Consider the following 17,320-nt stretch of genomic DNA (forward strand, 5'->3'; position numbering starts at 1 on the left):
GTTATTTATACGTCATCATTTCATAGAAGTTTTAACGTTTAAAATAACACTTGCACTGCGAGTGCTATCAAAATTGTTGCAGGCTTATCTTGGTCTAACTCTAGTAATTTAAACATATGAAAATTCTTTATTATTAGGTTGATTCTAATCATGTGGCTCGGCGTTTGGTCGTATGGTCGGACAATCGCTGTTCAGGCTCGCAAAATATTAACTTATTGAAAAAATCAATTTTACGGCACCAGTTGAGCTTAGCTTTTAGCCTCGCTTAAAATTTGCCATTAGAGGTAGATAGGAAAGTGACGCTGAAGCTCACATCTTTGGTATTCCACTGGGAATTGGCCTCCCCACACTTGACGCGACGCGGAATCGGCAAAAACCTATAGAATAAAGCTTTACGTCCACGCAATAAGAGCGAAAAAGACATCGTTCTATTTGGATCGGCTCGTCCAACGCCTGAAGATTGAAATTAAAAACGCAAACTTATTTCCCTGTACTGAATATGCTGTGTGCAGAATTGACTGTAGGGGGCCCGAGCCTCGCACTGCCTAGGGGCCCCGACATGCTTAATCCGGCCCTGGGTACACTGGGCATATTATAGTAAGCTGTAAGTTTGGTTATTACGGCACTAACCTTTCTTCATCCCCATATCGCCATTGCACATCTGAGGCCCTGGACTCAGACTGTGAAGCTGGTAGGGTGGTGTCCTGGCATCTATTTGTGCCGGCCAGGGCGCGCGCGGCCAGTTGGACTGGGAGCCCAGCAGCCGCAGCCGTTCGTATACAGGCGTGTTGCAGTCGGTGGGGGGAGGCTGGGAGTTGGTCTTCTCCTTCTGTGCGGCGAGGTTGCGGAGCACTCGGTTGATTGAGGATACCTGGAGATATTTGGTACTTTGAGTATGGTGTTTACGAGTATAAAGATGTGCGATCGTAATGAAAACGAGTCACTTTGTATTGCAATGTCTCTTCGTACTTATTGCTCTTGAGTGTACTTTAAGTGGCCTACAGTCAATTAAGGATGACTCATATTAGACCGGGCCGTGTCTGGGCCGGAGCTTCCGGCGCATCGTTTTCTATGGAAAGCATCACGTGATGGCCTGTCATGTGATGGAAAAGCGCCGGGACTCCGGCCCGGAGACGGCCCGGTCTAACCTAAGTCATCCTTTATGTCGCCGCAAACAAGTTACCATTCTTCAGCACGTCTGCTTTTACTCTGCCAGCTGACTTTAGGATAAAAAAGGTTCTTAAATAAAATATAAAATGTATGTAGTAAGATAATTATTTCATTGAAGATATTCTCCAACGAATTCCATGGTGAGTATGTAACTTCATTGTAATCCTATTGCATATAATTATTTGTAACCAAAATCCAATAGGGTAAATGTTTTTGTAATCCATAACCATACTCAAGCTATAAAAAGAAATGCTTAATTTGCTTTTAATGAATTTGTTTTTGTGCAGGCATAAGTTTTGTTTTATTTTCCCTTTGACAGATCCTTAGTAGACACGACACGGAGATCTTTGTATCGGATGTCGATAAGGGCGCCGTGACGACATCAGATCAGAGAGGCGTGCTTTAAATTGATTATTAATTTCAATCGGAGCCTGGCAGAATGAGATGCGCTAAGGAAAAAAGTAAAGACATAAAAAATAGGATGTTGCTTTATGATATGGGTGCTTTTTTTTATAAAATTGGGAGTTATATTTTACAATATACAAATTTTTCATAGAACATATTGAGAGGTAGTCATAGGTTGAACTAAGTCTATTTCCAAATTACGAGCGAGGTTTTAGATTAGATACATTTCATGTCCGGCACCTCAAACTCGTGTGGAAAACATACAATACATAATGTCTGGTTTTAACCGGTATTTTTTTCACGGTATATTTAGATGCCAAACTGGTCTATCAGTTGATTTTCGGCCACCGAATCTCAGTGGTTGTATGCATCTTAGACAGCTGTCATAGTTTTATAATTATGACAGTAATGACACGATCACATCGATTCAACTGCACCATCAACGACGCGACGCTCATTTCCTCTTATCAAACCGGTTACTATAGATAATAAGTTTGATAGCAACATATTTCGACCACCCAGCGTAAGGGATACAGAAATTCAAAAATGTCGCCAACTGACAGCGCCAAAACGGACGTGTAACGTAAGTTAGACGTAGGAAGGCCGTAAGACGATAGAAGACGGTAACCCGAGCCGCGCCGCGGTGGTCCGCGCCGCGCGGTGACTGGCAGCTGACGCGATGGCCGATGGACCGAGAAAGCGCGTTCGAACGAGGCTTAAAAAAAGTTTTCCTTCGTTGTCTATGACGATGGTTGACAGTTTTTAAAGTTTTTTTTTTAATTTGTTTGTTACGTGTGCCGGTATTGTGCGTGGAAAAGCTTTATATATAATATTGTTTAATAAAATACGAGTCTTTATTTGTTTAATTACTATAATTAGGTATACCTATATTGAGTTTAGGAATTAGACACAGGTGTAGTTACTAATTATGTATAATAATTTTCTTCAAAAGGCAACGTCTTTCCGCGCATTAGTAGGTGCGTAGGTATGAGGATTGATGTGTTGTAGAAATGATAAATAAACATTTTATGTGTAGATATTTTAAACCCGACAGTGTTAGGTATTTGCAAGATCTTGAAGATAAAAGAGAATGTTGTTGTTATATCAGTAGCCTATTTTATAAAGCTACAAGTTACAATTTACAAGCGGAAGTCTCTTTCTAACCCTATGTGTTAGAACGAGACTTGTAAATTGTAACTTGTAGCTTTATAAAATAGGCCACAGTTAGCTAGCAGATTGTTAGAGATCGAATAAAATTTAAAGAAGTCAAGAAAGATTTGTTCGATTAGAAAATTATAACAAGCTAATAATTAATAGTCGACAAACGGACGGACGTTTGCCCCGCGGCGTTCAAGTAGAAAAATTGAGAATTTCTAGAAAGGGTTGAATCTCGAATAAATTTTTCACGCAGATGGAATGGAAATTTTTAACAAGCAAGCACCATGCTTGATAGCATGATGCGCCAATTAAATGTTTATTATCAATTGCCTTTCAATTAACAAGTTATCGAGTAATTACAAAATAGCGGAGAACAATGAATAATAAATAGGGCAGTATTGATTTCAAAGTTGAATTAATTTTAATGTTTAAAAGAGGTTTGAACGCGCACAGAAGTCTGGCCATGTGTGAAACGCGCGCACTGGCCGGTTGTAAAAAATAAAAACTCCACGCAAAGTACAGTCCTGTAAACAGTCGCTTAATTCGAATTACACGCACGGATTGACTTGTTTCCACGACCGTACTTACACCAATTAGTAAATAACCCTTAAATTTGTTTATATGTAGGAATTAAATGTATAAAGAAGTGAACATAGACAATGTGGAGCCAACAATGTGTGCATGCTCATACGTTTTAGTGTTTTTGTGGTTGGTTCACGGCGCATTAGGCCCGGTTGCTATAATTCGGTTTTTGAGACCGGTAGCTGGGAAATTTACTACTGATTACACTTTAGTTCTTTTTTAAGGATTGTTAAAGGATTAAGTACCTGTACATGATACCGATGTTCTTTTTAAAACTTATTTCCACAGGGATAATAATCGTTTTGTCCGTTTCGATTATTATTCTGGGTCATAATTTAAAACCATTATTGACGTGATAACGTCTTATAAATCGATGAACACCGGTAGCATGCACGAAAAAGTGTCACGTTGTGGACATATCTCCATGGTAACGTTGTGTACAAATCTCCATGGTAACGTTACGGCCACGTTTTCTTATGACGTTATCACGCAAAATTATCGTCCGTAAACCGACTTTACAGACAACCACATTTTTTTATAGGATTTAAATGTATGTGAATATGATTGGTGCCAGTAGGATAATTGTAGATATAAAACCATTTTCTTAGATACTACTTTAATTAAATAATAGTAATAAAAAGTGTACGTCTGTTACCTCCTCTCTACCGGTAGAGAAATAATTGAGTCACGTCATCTCTGTACAGTACACTTTAACAATACAATATCGACTATACGCAAGTAAAGGAGCATTGTAGGCTAATCTGGGTAAAGGGTTAGCTATACCAATAGTGAAACTATTTCACATCTTTATAGCCAAAGCGTAGCAGAGGCGTCCTAGGACATACCGGCGTTATTAAAGGAGATACACGTTGTTTTTAGGGTTCCGTACCTCAAAACGAAAAAACGGAATCTTATAGGATCACTTTGTTGTCCGTCTGTCTGTCAAGACCCTTTATCTCAGAAACGCGTGGAGGTATCGAGTTGAAATTAAAACCATATAGCTACTCAGGTCTACAGCCCCTTTAAGCTGTGTAAAAAATCAGAATTCTAAGTTAACGAAAAAAAAGGTACGGCCGTTTATGCCGCACAAAACTTATATTTCGACACTCTCAAGGGAATCAAAATTTATAGGATACTTCCCGTTGACCTAAAACTATGACATCTGGCAAGTAATATCGTCTTACACTACAAGTACCTACAGGGAAAAATCTGATAAATATAAATTAGTAAAAAATAATAATTAAAAGTAAATAAAAAAAAAATTGTACGAAACCATCGGTGGGCAAGTAAGAATTGCATTTGGCCGGTTTTACAAGATGAGAGCCACCTTTTCGTATGAATGGAGCGTTTTTTTTGTTTAGGTATACATTTTATCATATTATTAAAAAAAATTCAAAATGAGCTCATACATTCATATATAAAAACATAAGGAATCAGAGGTTCTAAATGATATTAAGACCAGAATAACGCAAAAATACCTTTGTTTCTTGTTTCTCAAAATTATGCCAATTTGTAATACTAATACCTACCCCATTTGTTACACGCAACGAGTGCAGTGGGGAAACAATAAAACGTCATTCAGCCGAGAAAGTTAAATGTCCGACTGACTGTTACCACGCATTTTTTAATTATATGGCGAACCATCAATCAGCTTGTTTAATAATGACTTGCTTGAATTTACCTAATCATTATATGCAAAAATAAACTTTCAGAGCACTGACAACTACGGTACTTGTTAGGTGTAAACAAGGCATTACATCCTTCATATCTCGTCACAGTCTTCGCTTGCATATCCAACTAAATTAAATAACGCCATATTTACTAACAAAACTTAGCGCAATCAGAGGTCTCTCGCGATCAATACGCGCCCTTTATTTGCGCGTACTTTACAAGATGGCTCGAAAAAATCGCTAAGCTTATTGAAAAGTATTCGCGCCCTGCCTTCACGGGCTCTGAGCAAATATAAGATAATTTTGCCGCTTCACCTCACCCGGTATTTAGGGGCACCTTTCATACTTTTTACGGCGTTTGACGGTACGTTTTTGACGTAATTTATTTTGTATTCAAAGTGCGCTGTCGGAGGTATTGCGTTCGAGATTCTGTTGAAATGGTAAATAATTATGGCCGGTTTGGGTGACGTGTATTTGTTTATTAAGTATTTCATTTTCTATTCATTGAATCGTTTTTAAGTAAGGTCTTGGTCAGGGAGTGTGGAATAGTTTTCACGTTTGATATTGAAGCTATTCTTAGATTCGCTTCATTTCTGGATAGATTTAAACCCCGTTAAATTGTAGGTACAGATTGTTAGGTCAGTTGGCAGAGCAATGGGCTAGTGATCCAGTCGCGAGTTCGAGACTCGCCCGAGACAGTGAATTTTCCAGTTTTCTTTTATTTTTAAGTACAGCTGGTTAGCATCAAATAGGTAGGGACAATAGCCAAAATATAAAATAAAAATGTGTCGCGCGATGAATTAGGTTAACTTTGACTGTCACCATCTATTCAATGCGGATTGTACAAAAAAAAATACAATCAATGCACACAAAACTTTTGAACACAGAAATGTTGTATCAATGTGCTTACCTAATTAAAAAATTTGTATTTGCAATGTCATCATTAGTCCTAACACTTATCGTCTTTATGGGTATTTTTTTGTTTTATATAACGTTACCTATATATACATAGGTACGTAGTTTTAACTCACGGTTATATTATACGGTCTGTCCAATAATCGTTTAAATAAAAAAGATCAAAATATGCTACCAAAACTTTCTCTATTAGACAAAGTATCTGCATTCCTTTCTAGATTTTACCGTAAAATGAATTCCTGTTGAAACGCTCTTACAATACGAGTATAGCAAATAACAAGCAGTACATTACAGGCCGGCATTGTGTACCCGAGGGCACAAAGCGACCTGCTGCGTATTGTGCGCCGGCACTTTGGGAGTCAATATTTTGGGTGACTCTTAACTTTGCGCCTTGTCAGCTAACAACTGCTGCACTTCTATGATTATTCTTTTGTTTTTGCGCTTTTTTATCGCTGATTGGATTGGCAGGATGTTCAGGTTGACAATGCGTTGTGTTGGCAATAGGTGCCATTTTGTTTTGATTAATATTTTCAATCAGATTTTGCTAGGCAAGCTAGATTTAACACCAAGAGTAAATAAATTCAAGAGGGTAAAATCGAAGGGAAAGTAAAATACCTATCGACTTAAAAAAAAGGGGAGACGTTATAATTCGTAAAGAAAATAGTGGCACATTTAATTGAATAAATTAATACGACATTCATCCTTTTATAATATTAAAATTCACAAACCATTGAATAGTTAATAAACAATACCACACCACCTCAAGATCCCCGCCTTCCCCGCCCAAACTTAACATGACACGAAATCAAAACTGCACTTAATTCGCACTTTTCCCACGGAATTTAAAGTATTATATTAATTGTCGATTTACTATTGTTGGCAATCAAAGAAATAGGTCAATAAAGAGTATTGTTTGATTGAGACTTCGGCAGTTTGTCAATACGGGCTCATATTGTAGGTAGCTCCGGGGGGCGGTGTGTTGCCCCCCGTGCAAGACTAAGGTGTACAACTGTATTCAAAGTCATTTGAGGGTGAAATGATATGCAGCGATTTATTAGGTGCTCTGGGTTCTTATCGTGTGAATCGAGGTAAAGCTTTGTTGGGACATGCATCAATTAAAGGACGCGGTGTGGACGGTGTCTTGTTAGCTCGTATGACGATTTATATAACCGTTAATTTTATTGTTGATTTTTCAATGTTGGAGGTGTTGCTTGGTATAACCCCCTTTAAGACTTTTGTTATGGAGGTAAAGTGCCTATTGTACATATAATTAAGAAAACGAATGAAATGGCAATTGTAAATATTGTTTAAACTTAATAATTAACATTAATAAGAAATCTTTGATACCACGAAAATACCGTTAGATACTTTAATTAGATTTATTTAACCGTTAATTTTATTGTTGACTTACCAAAATAAATAGTACCTAGATACTTTATTTATCTGATCTGTATTGGATTTATGCCATCAACACTATATCCATTTTTACCCACATCTTAACAATGCAGTCAAGTGAACAAAAAAACTGGAAAATATCCATTCCATTGTACCCGGTGAGGCGTTCAGCGATTCTTGTTATATTTGTAAATAATAAATAAGTGTGATTTTCCCGCCGTAGCCGCGCCTCAGCCGGCAGGACGCGATTTTCCACTAGATGTGTTGCCAGAATAATAAAATCCGGGGAAAAATTCGGACCGAACGGCTGGCGTCAAATTGATTATTGATTTATTTTATATTTGTACATTTTTGTTGGGGGTTCTTTGTGTATCTAGTTAGTTTATTCGAATGTGTAACATTTGAGACTATACAGGTTAGATTTTTTATATGGGGCAATGAGAACAGCTACCAGATCCTGTGCTGCTACGCCAAAAGACTCTTACAAAACTTTCCTTAATATTAAATTAACAATGATTTGACGTTTTTTTCCAAAATCTGTAATGGTCAAAAATTCTTACTTAATAAGTTTGGTAAAAGTTAGGTCTAAAGTTAGGTTTTGTAAGACCATTCAAATTCATGCGTAGCAATAGAATCTTAGATTATAATAAGCAATTTTGGTATAAAATATACTTTCATGTAAGTTTTAAAGACTGAGGAAAGAAATGACTAGTGACTAACTATAAAAAAATGTAGAAAAAATTACCTATATGTAAAAACCAAAAACCATTATAATTATAATAAATTTGGTCACATAATATTTCTAGCTTGAAATGATGCATTCGGCTTCCTCGGATCATCACTAAACATCTACTTTCTAAAATAAAATAATCAAACGAAATATCGAACTCACCTTTATTAATTTAAATAACAATACGTCATTGTTTACCAAAAGTCACCATATTGGTACAATACTGAAGCGGAGGGTCACTATTAAATACCTACATCTTTGAAACTCAACCAAATGGCAAGAGTCAATTGTGTTTACTTGGCGAGGCGGTCGCAGTCAATAATAATTTTACTTTAATGGCGATAATAGTGTATTATTATTATTAAAATAGAATAATAGTGTGTTATTACGGCACGGGGATGACGCTTGAGTGGTTGTGAATGACATTCAACGGTTTTTATTTTAAGTACATTTTTTCTTTTGCTACTTTTGCATTGTGCTGATTCTGGTTTGACGCGTGCTGCTGAGAGGGAAATATACATTTAAATGGAATTATATTTTATGTGAATTATAAAGTTGTGTCTACATCTAGTCCTTGCTTTAAGGATGACTCACGCTAGACCGGGCCGTGCCCGGGCCGAGGCGTCCAATATTGCATTTTCTATGACGGCTAATCGGTGATCACGTGATGCTTTCCATAGAAAACGAAGCGTCGGAAGCTCCGGCCCGGCCCCGGCCCGGTCTAGAGTCAGACACTCTTTATTAACAGACGTTTTAGAACTTTAAAAAAAACTCTACTATGAGAATCTCCTAGATGATCAAAGTCAATTGTCAATTTCAAGTCTTGTCATTAATAATTATTTAATAATTTATAATTACATTAATTAATAATTACAGATCCGAGTGAAAAATACACTTCTTTTCAGTCGCTATTGAAACAACAGATTGATCGTTTAAACAGTATATGTGCAGTGATCATGTTTTTTATTGTTTCGTAGGTTAATGTTTTCATTATGTATTAATTTGTATTTATTTAGTAAATAGTAGGTTGTCATATCGTTTAAATATTCTCAATTACGAAGCTTACACCTAACTAACGTCTCATTTTGGCCCAGTAGTTGACTGGTAGATATTTAGAGAATGCCTTGAAGCACACCATTTGCACTTACTATTTTATGTGCACTAAAGTTTAAATATTTAAAATAAATACATATTTGTCTATTTCTAGTTTATCAAAATCGAGAAGAAAAAATAACACAAAAACATAATGATGTTTCAATTGGAAATGCCAATGTTATTGACAAACGTAGTACTGTCAATTGCAATTGATAGTCTCTAATCCCAGAAGTAAGTTGATCTGTAAGTTTAGACTCAGAAATTAAATAAATAAAATAAATATTATAGGACATTTTTACACAAATTGACTAATCCCCACGGTAAGCTCAAGAAGGCTTATGTTGTGAAATTACATTACATTATAAATTACATTACAAACAAGACAACAATTTTATTGCAAAAACGAAACCAAAGATAAGAATCTCGACGCGGTTATTAACGAACAACACAACGGACTCGCAACTCATCCCCCACCGTAATCCGACCCGAGCACACTTGCGGCGACACATCTCTTATAATTACACCCATAATCACCGAATTAAATCTGCCATCGGAATCAATGAAAAAACTCATAAATATGCATCAACGATACACTGACATTTTACCACGCAGTTACGAAAAGACTTATCTCTGTATGAGTTACATAATGACATACGACTTTTTGATTTAAGGAAGATTCAGTCCCTCGAACAACAGTACAGACAAGAACACCGTTTAATACACAAAGCAACTGTGGAGTGTGGACGCTGCATAAAATTATAATAAATATCAATAGAGCGAGACGAACCTAAACCTCAATGCGTTAGATAAGGACAGTGGTCACTGCATTGGCACAGTAAATCGTAAAGGTGACAATGCATTGACATGTCATTTGGGGGGCTTCTCATGTCGTGGGGTAAGGACGTCATAACTCATGGTCGAGTAGGGAATTTACGGCTATGGTGATTTGGCGTCTGATGTGTTTAAATGTGATAAATAGACGCCTTAATGTGTGAAATCGGGATTTTAACTGATTTTATATTGAATTGTAAGGGTCTGGACACGGTTTTAATGAAATCAGTATGACTTGTTATTATTATATCTAGTGTCAGTTTAGAATAGCTAGAAGTAGTATTTTGGAAATAGCTTTATTAGAATTATTAGGTATTATCTGCATATGAATTAGATTTCTACTAGACTTCAACAAGTTACGATACGGATAATTTAAAGATATTTGTAAGATAGACATGTCAAATTTGACGTTTCCGCGATTCTGGAGGTCCTCTTGAACGATTTCGACAAGTTATGACTTAGATATCCAAGTCACATCTAGTCGATATGTAGATCTAGTTGATCTCTAAATCGTCTCAAGATCTTGTGATTATCTCGAAATCCGAATAGGCCTGTATGTATCTTGCATATTACAGTTAATAACCATGCACTACTTTTTCTTTTTCGTCAGGTTGTGTGCATGTAGATTTAAATACCTAGTTAAGCTTAGAATAAATTTTTAAATGGAAAGTTACTGTCTTGGGTGAGACTTGAACTCACGGCCTCTGGAGCGATACTCCAGCGCGCTGCCATCTATGCATCTATACATTTGCTCGCTATGGATGAGGTCTTGGTGGCTCAGATGGCAGAGCGCTGGAGTATCGACCCAGAGGCCGTGACTTCAAGTCTCACCCAAGACAGTAATTTTACCACTTTTAAATTTATTCTAAGCTTAACACCATCGTTCGCACGTTTCTGCTTGTTAAAATTTTAAATTACCTAGTTAAGTACAATTAAAATCTCCTTGTAAGTTAAATTAAGTATACTGTTATTAATAAAATCACAAACGAATTGCCTGTTATAAGGAAAAACTCACAAATAAAGAAACAGACAATAAACTATAGGTAGCTTTTTCACGCTTTTTTTTTCACCAAATCGTAACCCTTTGCTACGCCTCTACGGCGTAGCGACGCTACGCTTACATTATTCATGCTGTCTCGTTCTTAATGCCATATTTTTACATATTTATACTTGCTAAACATGAAACAAAGTCGTATTTTTTTAACGCCGAGTTTGTTGCCCTTTTATTTGACTCAGCGCAGGCAGGAATTGATTAATCTGTATGTTAATTTGTTTACCAAAAGTTTACTGCTTTGACATTGCAAGAAAAGTCGAAGTCGCATTCTAATCGTGGCATAAAAATGATTCGTCACTAGTGATGAACTAATCCGAAACAATGAAAGATACGAGTGAGACGAGTAGGGCCATTGCGCTAGTCTCCGTCCATGCTCTAGTTTTCGTCCACTTGACGGATTAGTAAATAATATATTTCATTTTTAATACATTTTTAGGGTTCCGTACCCAAAGGGTAAAACGGGACCCTATTACTAATACTTCGCTGTCCGTCCGTCCGTCCGTCCGTCTGTCACCAGGCTGTATCTCACGAACCGTGATAGCTAGACAGTTGAAATTTTCACAGATGATGTATTTCTGTTGCCGCTATAACAACAAATACTAAAAACAGAATAAAATAAAGATTTAAATGGGGCTCCGATACAACAAACGTGATTTTTGACCAAAGTTAAGCAACGTCGGGAGTGGTCAGTACTTGGATGGGTGACCGTTTTTTTTGCATTATGGTACGGAACCCTTCGTCTGCGAGTCCGACTCGCACTTGCCCGGTTTTATGTAGATAGATATGTATATTGTTTAGACATTAAGGATTGCAATAAGTCCAAATTTGTGCAGCAGTGTAGGTTTAAGTATATTCAAATTTCGTTAAGTGGACGTAAACTAGAGCTGGACGAAAACTACCGCAAGGACCATAGTATGTTTACATGATTTTTTATAAATATTATATTCCACAGGCAACTAAAACGTTTCATAATGAGTTGAGGCGTGACTTTGGTTACTACATTTAATTTTGGATTCACAATAAACTTTGCTATACCTAAACTCAATATTTAGGTAAGACTTGGAGCCGTATTCTGATTCTAATAACAGGTAATAGATATGACCTGCATTTATTATGGATGTGATCTGGCGGTGTCAATAGAGACATTTCTTTAGCCAGAAACGTTATTTATTAATTCATAATTACACAGGTCAAAAAACACAGAAATACAATGTCAAAAAATTATACAGTTAATAATAAATAATTAAATACATACCTAAAAACTAAGAAATAAATAAGCAATGAAACGTTAAACGTTAAGAGAAACGTTATTCTGTTATTACAATTAGAATGCCTATTGGTCAATTTAAAGTCAGGTTCTCACCCAACAATGTTGGTAGGCCCTTCAATATAACGTACGGAAAGGCCCGACGTTACCCCGATAGCAAAGACATATGTAACTTCGTATAAGACGAATAAAGTCTAAGGAAAAAACGTGCCTCGGAATTCAAGCAAAAGTCATTCTCGAATAGATGGCGCACACACCTTTAGCCTATCCTCGGCTAGATGGCGTGACGACACCGTTTCATATTTAACAATTTTAACACATAGATATCAGTGAATGAACATGGATCAAAATGATATAAAAATAATAAAATCATTTATCCATATATATACATTTTTTGATAACTTTATGCGTTTTCATTTTGAGTTTTTGTCGTGTGTCGATAGATGGCAGTAAATTTACAGTGACTACAAAATTTCCAATGATATATAGAGGGGTCCCTCTATACTATCTATTCTTTTTGATATAACGTACGGAAAGGCCCGACGTTACCCCGATAGGCATATTTATGTACAATCTGCATGTAACTAATATGGCACGGCCGGCCGGCGGTCAGCTATGTACGCTGACCGCCGGCCGAACATGTACGTATATTGGACGTATAGGTACGTATCTGTGCAATATGTGACGTTCCACGGAAAAAGGTACCTTATGGTGGTTGCCGCTTACGTCGCGTAGCACAACATTTGTATTGGAGCGTCGTTAATAACGGCGTAAGCGCCGACCGCCATAAGGTACCTTTACAGGAACGTCACATATGTGGACGTAGGTATACGTAATATATGTAGAAATACGTAGCGATACGCGTCTATTTAGCGCTTTATGGTGAAATTGTGTTGTATGTTGTATATTAGAGCAATTAGAGTGAGGTTATTCAGTTTTACTTTGTTGTGTTGTTGCGTACCTAACTAAGCCTTAGTTAGGTACGCAAAATATACTTACAGTTTTAGACAAATAAATCTAATTTGTAGGCATTTATTTACATATTTAGTGTCGTGTTGAGTGATATATGCTTTATAGATAATGTAGTATAGTTACACTGATCCGATTTGGAAACACTGTAAAAGAAACTTTTAAGGAGGTCCGTTAATTATTTGGGATGTCCATAAAAACATCCAAACTATTACGCAATAATTCCTTTTATGTTATTAGTTAGCGCTAGAGTGAACGCTAAGTTTTATAGTGCATGCTGTCAACATGACCTAGAGTTAGACCAAGAAAAGTCTGCAGAGATTTTGATAGCCCACGCAGTGCAAGTGTTATTTTAAACGTCAAACTTCTATGAAATTATGACGTATAAATAACACTTGCACTGTGTGGGCTATCAAAATCGCTGCAGACTTTTCTTGGTCTAACTTTACCTACATACTTTCATGTAGGTACCTACCTAGGAATATTGAAGGGCGCGGGCGTGACATTTTCCATTTACATAGCAAATGGTGTGGTGGTCAAAAGGTTGGGCTAGGCTAGGAGCTTGAGTTAAAATTGAGTTGAACATTATGGATCGTCTTGAAATCAAGACTATGGGCCGGTTGCACTAAACTGTTCGTATCGTTAAAGAGTTCGCTAATTTTTTATGTATGGAAAGTTTCATAGTAATGCGCCGGGGCGCGCCGGCTGACGTTGATCAGTCTGTCAAATGTGGTTGGTGCAACTGGCCCTATGTTAGATAAACAGTCCGCTAAAGGACTCCTACAAATAATCAAGACAAAGGCCGATATATCGAACTATAAGTTCAAGCATAGATTCCTGCGGTTTCAGAATAGTTCAGGAATTAGGAATGCAAATACCGTAATGAATGGCTCGACTGACTGGCCAAAAGGCCTTTCACATCAAAGGTCGTAACCGCCATAAACCAGCCTGTCGCTTACGACGTTTGGGAAGGTCGCGGTCGCATGTTGCGCACTACCGATTTTCGGCACAAACCATTTGCCAACGCGCTTTGCGCTGCATATTGGTTGCAGAGGCGATTTGAGATATGTTGCCTGTTAGAGACGTGCCTAATAAATCTCTTGTACTGACATTAGTAGTTTGTATCGGGTGCGTTTCGGTGTAATACGATTACCAATAGGTAGGTGTATCTATAAATTACCTACTGAATTATTTTGAGTCAAAATGCTTATTACCTTTTTTTACTAATCATAGTTACAAGGTATGTAACTTTGCTTTACTAATTAAGGTAATTAATTTAGCTGCGAATTGTATATTATATACTGAAGTTTGGCCACTTTAAAAAAAACGGGTAAAAAATATGATATAAGTAATTTTATGGAGGTAAGTTTGATGGGTTTAATGCACAGAAATACTTCCACAAACATAATTACGAAAACTGTTTATTAAAACATTTATTTAATATAATTTTATTTTTTAAGTAGGTATGTAGTTGTATTTAATGTTATTTTAGTTTTTACTCAATTTTAAACGTTGTTTAATAACTTTGTTAAAATAATACCCCTTTCTTAGAAATAAAAATACACTATTTATAAAAAAATATGTAACCAAAGTATGCAACAAAAGCACCTAATCTAATTTATAAAAAAGTAATGACTATCAAGAAAAAATATAACCTTTAAATAAATGCATACAATAAAAACAAATAAATCGCACAAACATTGCAAATTTCCGATACTCGATCAAATCCACAATATAAATTCGCTCCATAAACCCTTATGCCATCGATACAAACTATATTTTTGCGTAACTCGACAGCTCCGAACCATGGTTGTGTAGCTACATGCATAGCATATGCATGCAGAGTGGATTAAAATTAAAACTCCGTAAAACGCACAGCATATGCCGGGGGAGTCACCCTAGAGGGGTGTTGCTCAATCCAAAACAGCCTAAGCTTTGCTCTGCTGCTATATTCTGATTTTTAGCAGAGCGTTTGCGAACGCGGTAAGGACATATAGTATGACTGTATGACCTATTCACACGAATTCTTATATATATATGTATGTAGTTATCCATAATGTAGGCGCAAAGTTGCAGAAAGTTACGCATCTACATAAAATCGGCGCAAACTGGTGAGAAATGCAGATTTTTTTTAAGGTGAAGGAATATTGTCGGAAACCCTTGGACATTTCTACAGGAATTAATGAAATTTTTCGTATTGGAACTAAATAGGATTTTTTTCATAAATTTCGCAATCTTGTTTTGTTTTTTATGTACTCAAAGGTGCAACACGATTATGTGTAAATGAGTCGAAGAGTTACGCTTGAATCAGGTAAGGTGAAGTGGTTCGATCGGGGCTAAAGCTCATCTGTTCAGTTCGGTTTGAGACTTACTCCTTTTTGAACCCAGCTGGTAGGCTAAACGGGATTCTCGGCAGACTTCACTTATTTGCGTTCTAATGGGAAAAACAAATGAAACTCGCAAAATGGATTAGATGGTGATTAATGCTGTATCGGGCATTTTAGTGATTCTGACAGGCGATGGCGAGATGACTGCCTTTCCACTGAAGCAAAGATGAGCGGAGATATGCGGGAATCTACCAATAGCATTGATTGTAATTGTATTTACAACGAATGTTATTGGATCTCGTACGTGTCCGCTCATTTGCGCCTAAGTAAAAAGGCAGCCTAAGGAGTTTCGAAAATTCTCACTTGGAATTAAACACTATTCACGGCTATTCGCTTTTGCAATGATACTATGGAAATGAATGCGATTGTAGAAATAGGTTGTATGAAATCATCATCATCATCATCATCATCATCATCATCATCATCATCATCATCATCATCATCATCATCATATCAGCCTTTTATCGCCCACTGCTGAGCATAGGCCTCTCTTCGAGTACGCCACTTATCCCGGTCCCGAGCCAATCTCATTCAGAAGTGACCCGCAATCTTCCGAATGTCATCCACCCAACGAGCCAACGGACGCCAGGGACTCCTTTCTACTCCAGGTACTCCTTTATTTGAAATATGTATATTAAGGTAAGTTAAGTAGAGTATCTGTATCAAGATGTACCTAGAGTGAAGTTTAATTGTACTTCTGATACCTCTATTTTGACGAGCCAGTTATCTCAACAGTCTAAGACGGTTCACAAAGCCTTTAGCATGTCACTCACAACCTAAACTAACAATTAACTCAAGACAAAATGAAATTCTCGAGACGCCATTATCAAAGAAGGCCTAGCCGTTCGTTTGAAGTGCAGCCAAGCGCGAGGACCGTAGTGTTCAGATGTTGGGAGATTATGTATTTAGTTAGTTAAATCGAAAACACTGGTTTAACTGCAGTGTTATGTAGATCGAGTAGTTTGCAGATATTGTTATAATATTTAGATACAAAGATCTACCCTGTGCCCATGAGCGCTAAGGGTACGAAAGGTCGGGATTAAGTACGTAAGGCCCAGGTCCTACGCGTAATTTAAACCGATTTCAGTAGGAACATAGTTGCATTTATTTTGTTTCGTTCGATTTCAAAACAAAAGATATTCAACCATATTTCCTTATTTTTTTTTAAATAGCGATATAATCCGCTTAATTTCATGATAATAAAATTGTGTACGTAAGTGTACCTCTACTACTATTGGGTGATTGAAAAAGATCTGTAAGAAGAAGTATCTAAGGTAGGTAAACGTAATGGTGCTCGACGCGGTCCCAGTACATGTCATTTGAAACTTAAGTCATTGTCAATAGAGGTGACAGCAAGGTGCCATCTATTGGGCATTAGCATGTCGAGCAGTACGTTTACCTTATACAAAATAACATTTCTCCTGCAAATCAGAAAACATTACATAAATCTTAATTTTGGCATAAATTACGGTACCTACGCTGAATTTCAATAGCACGTTCTTCTAGCTAAAAACCGATGTCTTCGTATTTTTTTTTGTTTTCGATTAAAAATCTCAGTGACAGGCAACGTCGATTATCTCCATGATAATAACATAATGTATTTTCTTTCTTTCTAACTTTTTATTTAATCGTATGGCATCATATTATATTTACAGATACAGAGAAATCATAAATCTAACTCCAGAGAATTAA

General features: G+C 36.8%; 1 protein-coding gene across 1 annotated transcript in view; it reads right to left on the reverse strand.

Annotated features, from left to right (window-relative positions):
* Nucleotides 1-17,320, reverse strand: part of LOC134795171 (paired box protein Pax-6-like) — an 87,667-nt gene that overhangs the window by 38,471 nt on the left and 31,876 nt on the right. The window contains exon 5 of the mRNA XM_063767002.1: nt 631-871. Coding sequence (XP_063623072.1) covers nt 631-871 — 241 coding nt within the window. The remainder of the gene's footprint in view (nt 1-630; nt 872-17,320) is intronic.

The sequence above is a fragment of the Cydia splendana genome, chromosome 11 (assembly GCF_910591565.1).
Source record: "Cydia splendana chromosome 11, ilCydSple1.2, whole genome shotgun sequence".
Classification (NCBI taxonomy): Eukaryota; Metazoa; Arthropoda; class Insecta; order Lepidoptera; family Tortricidae; genus Cydia; species Cydia splendana.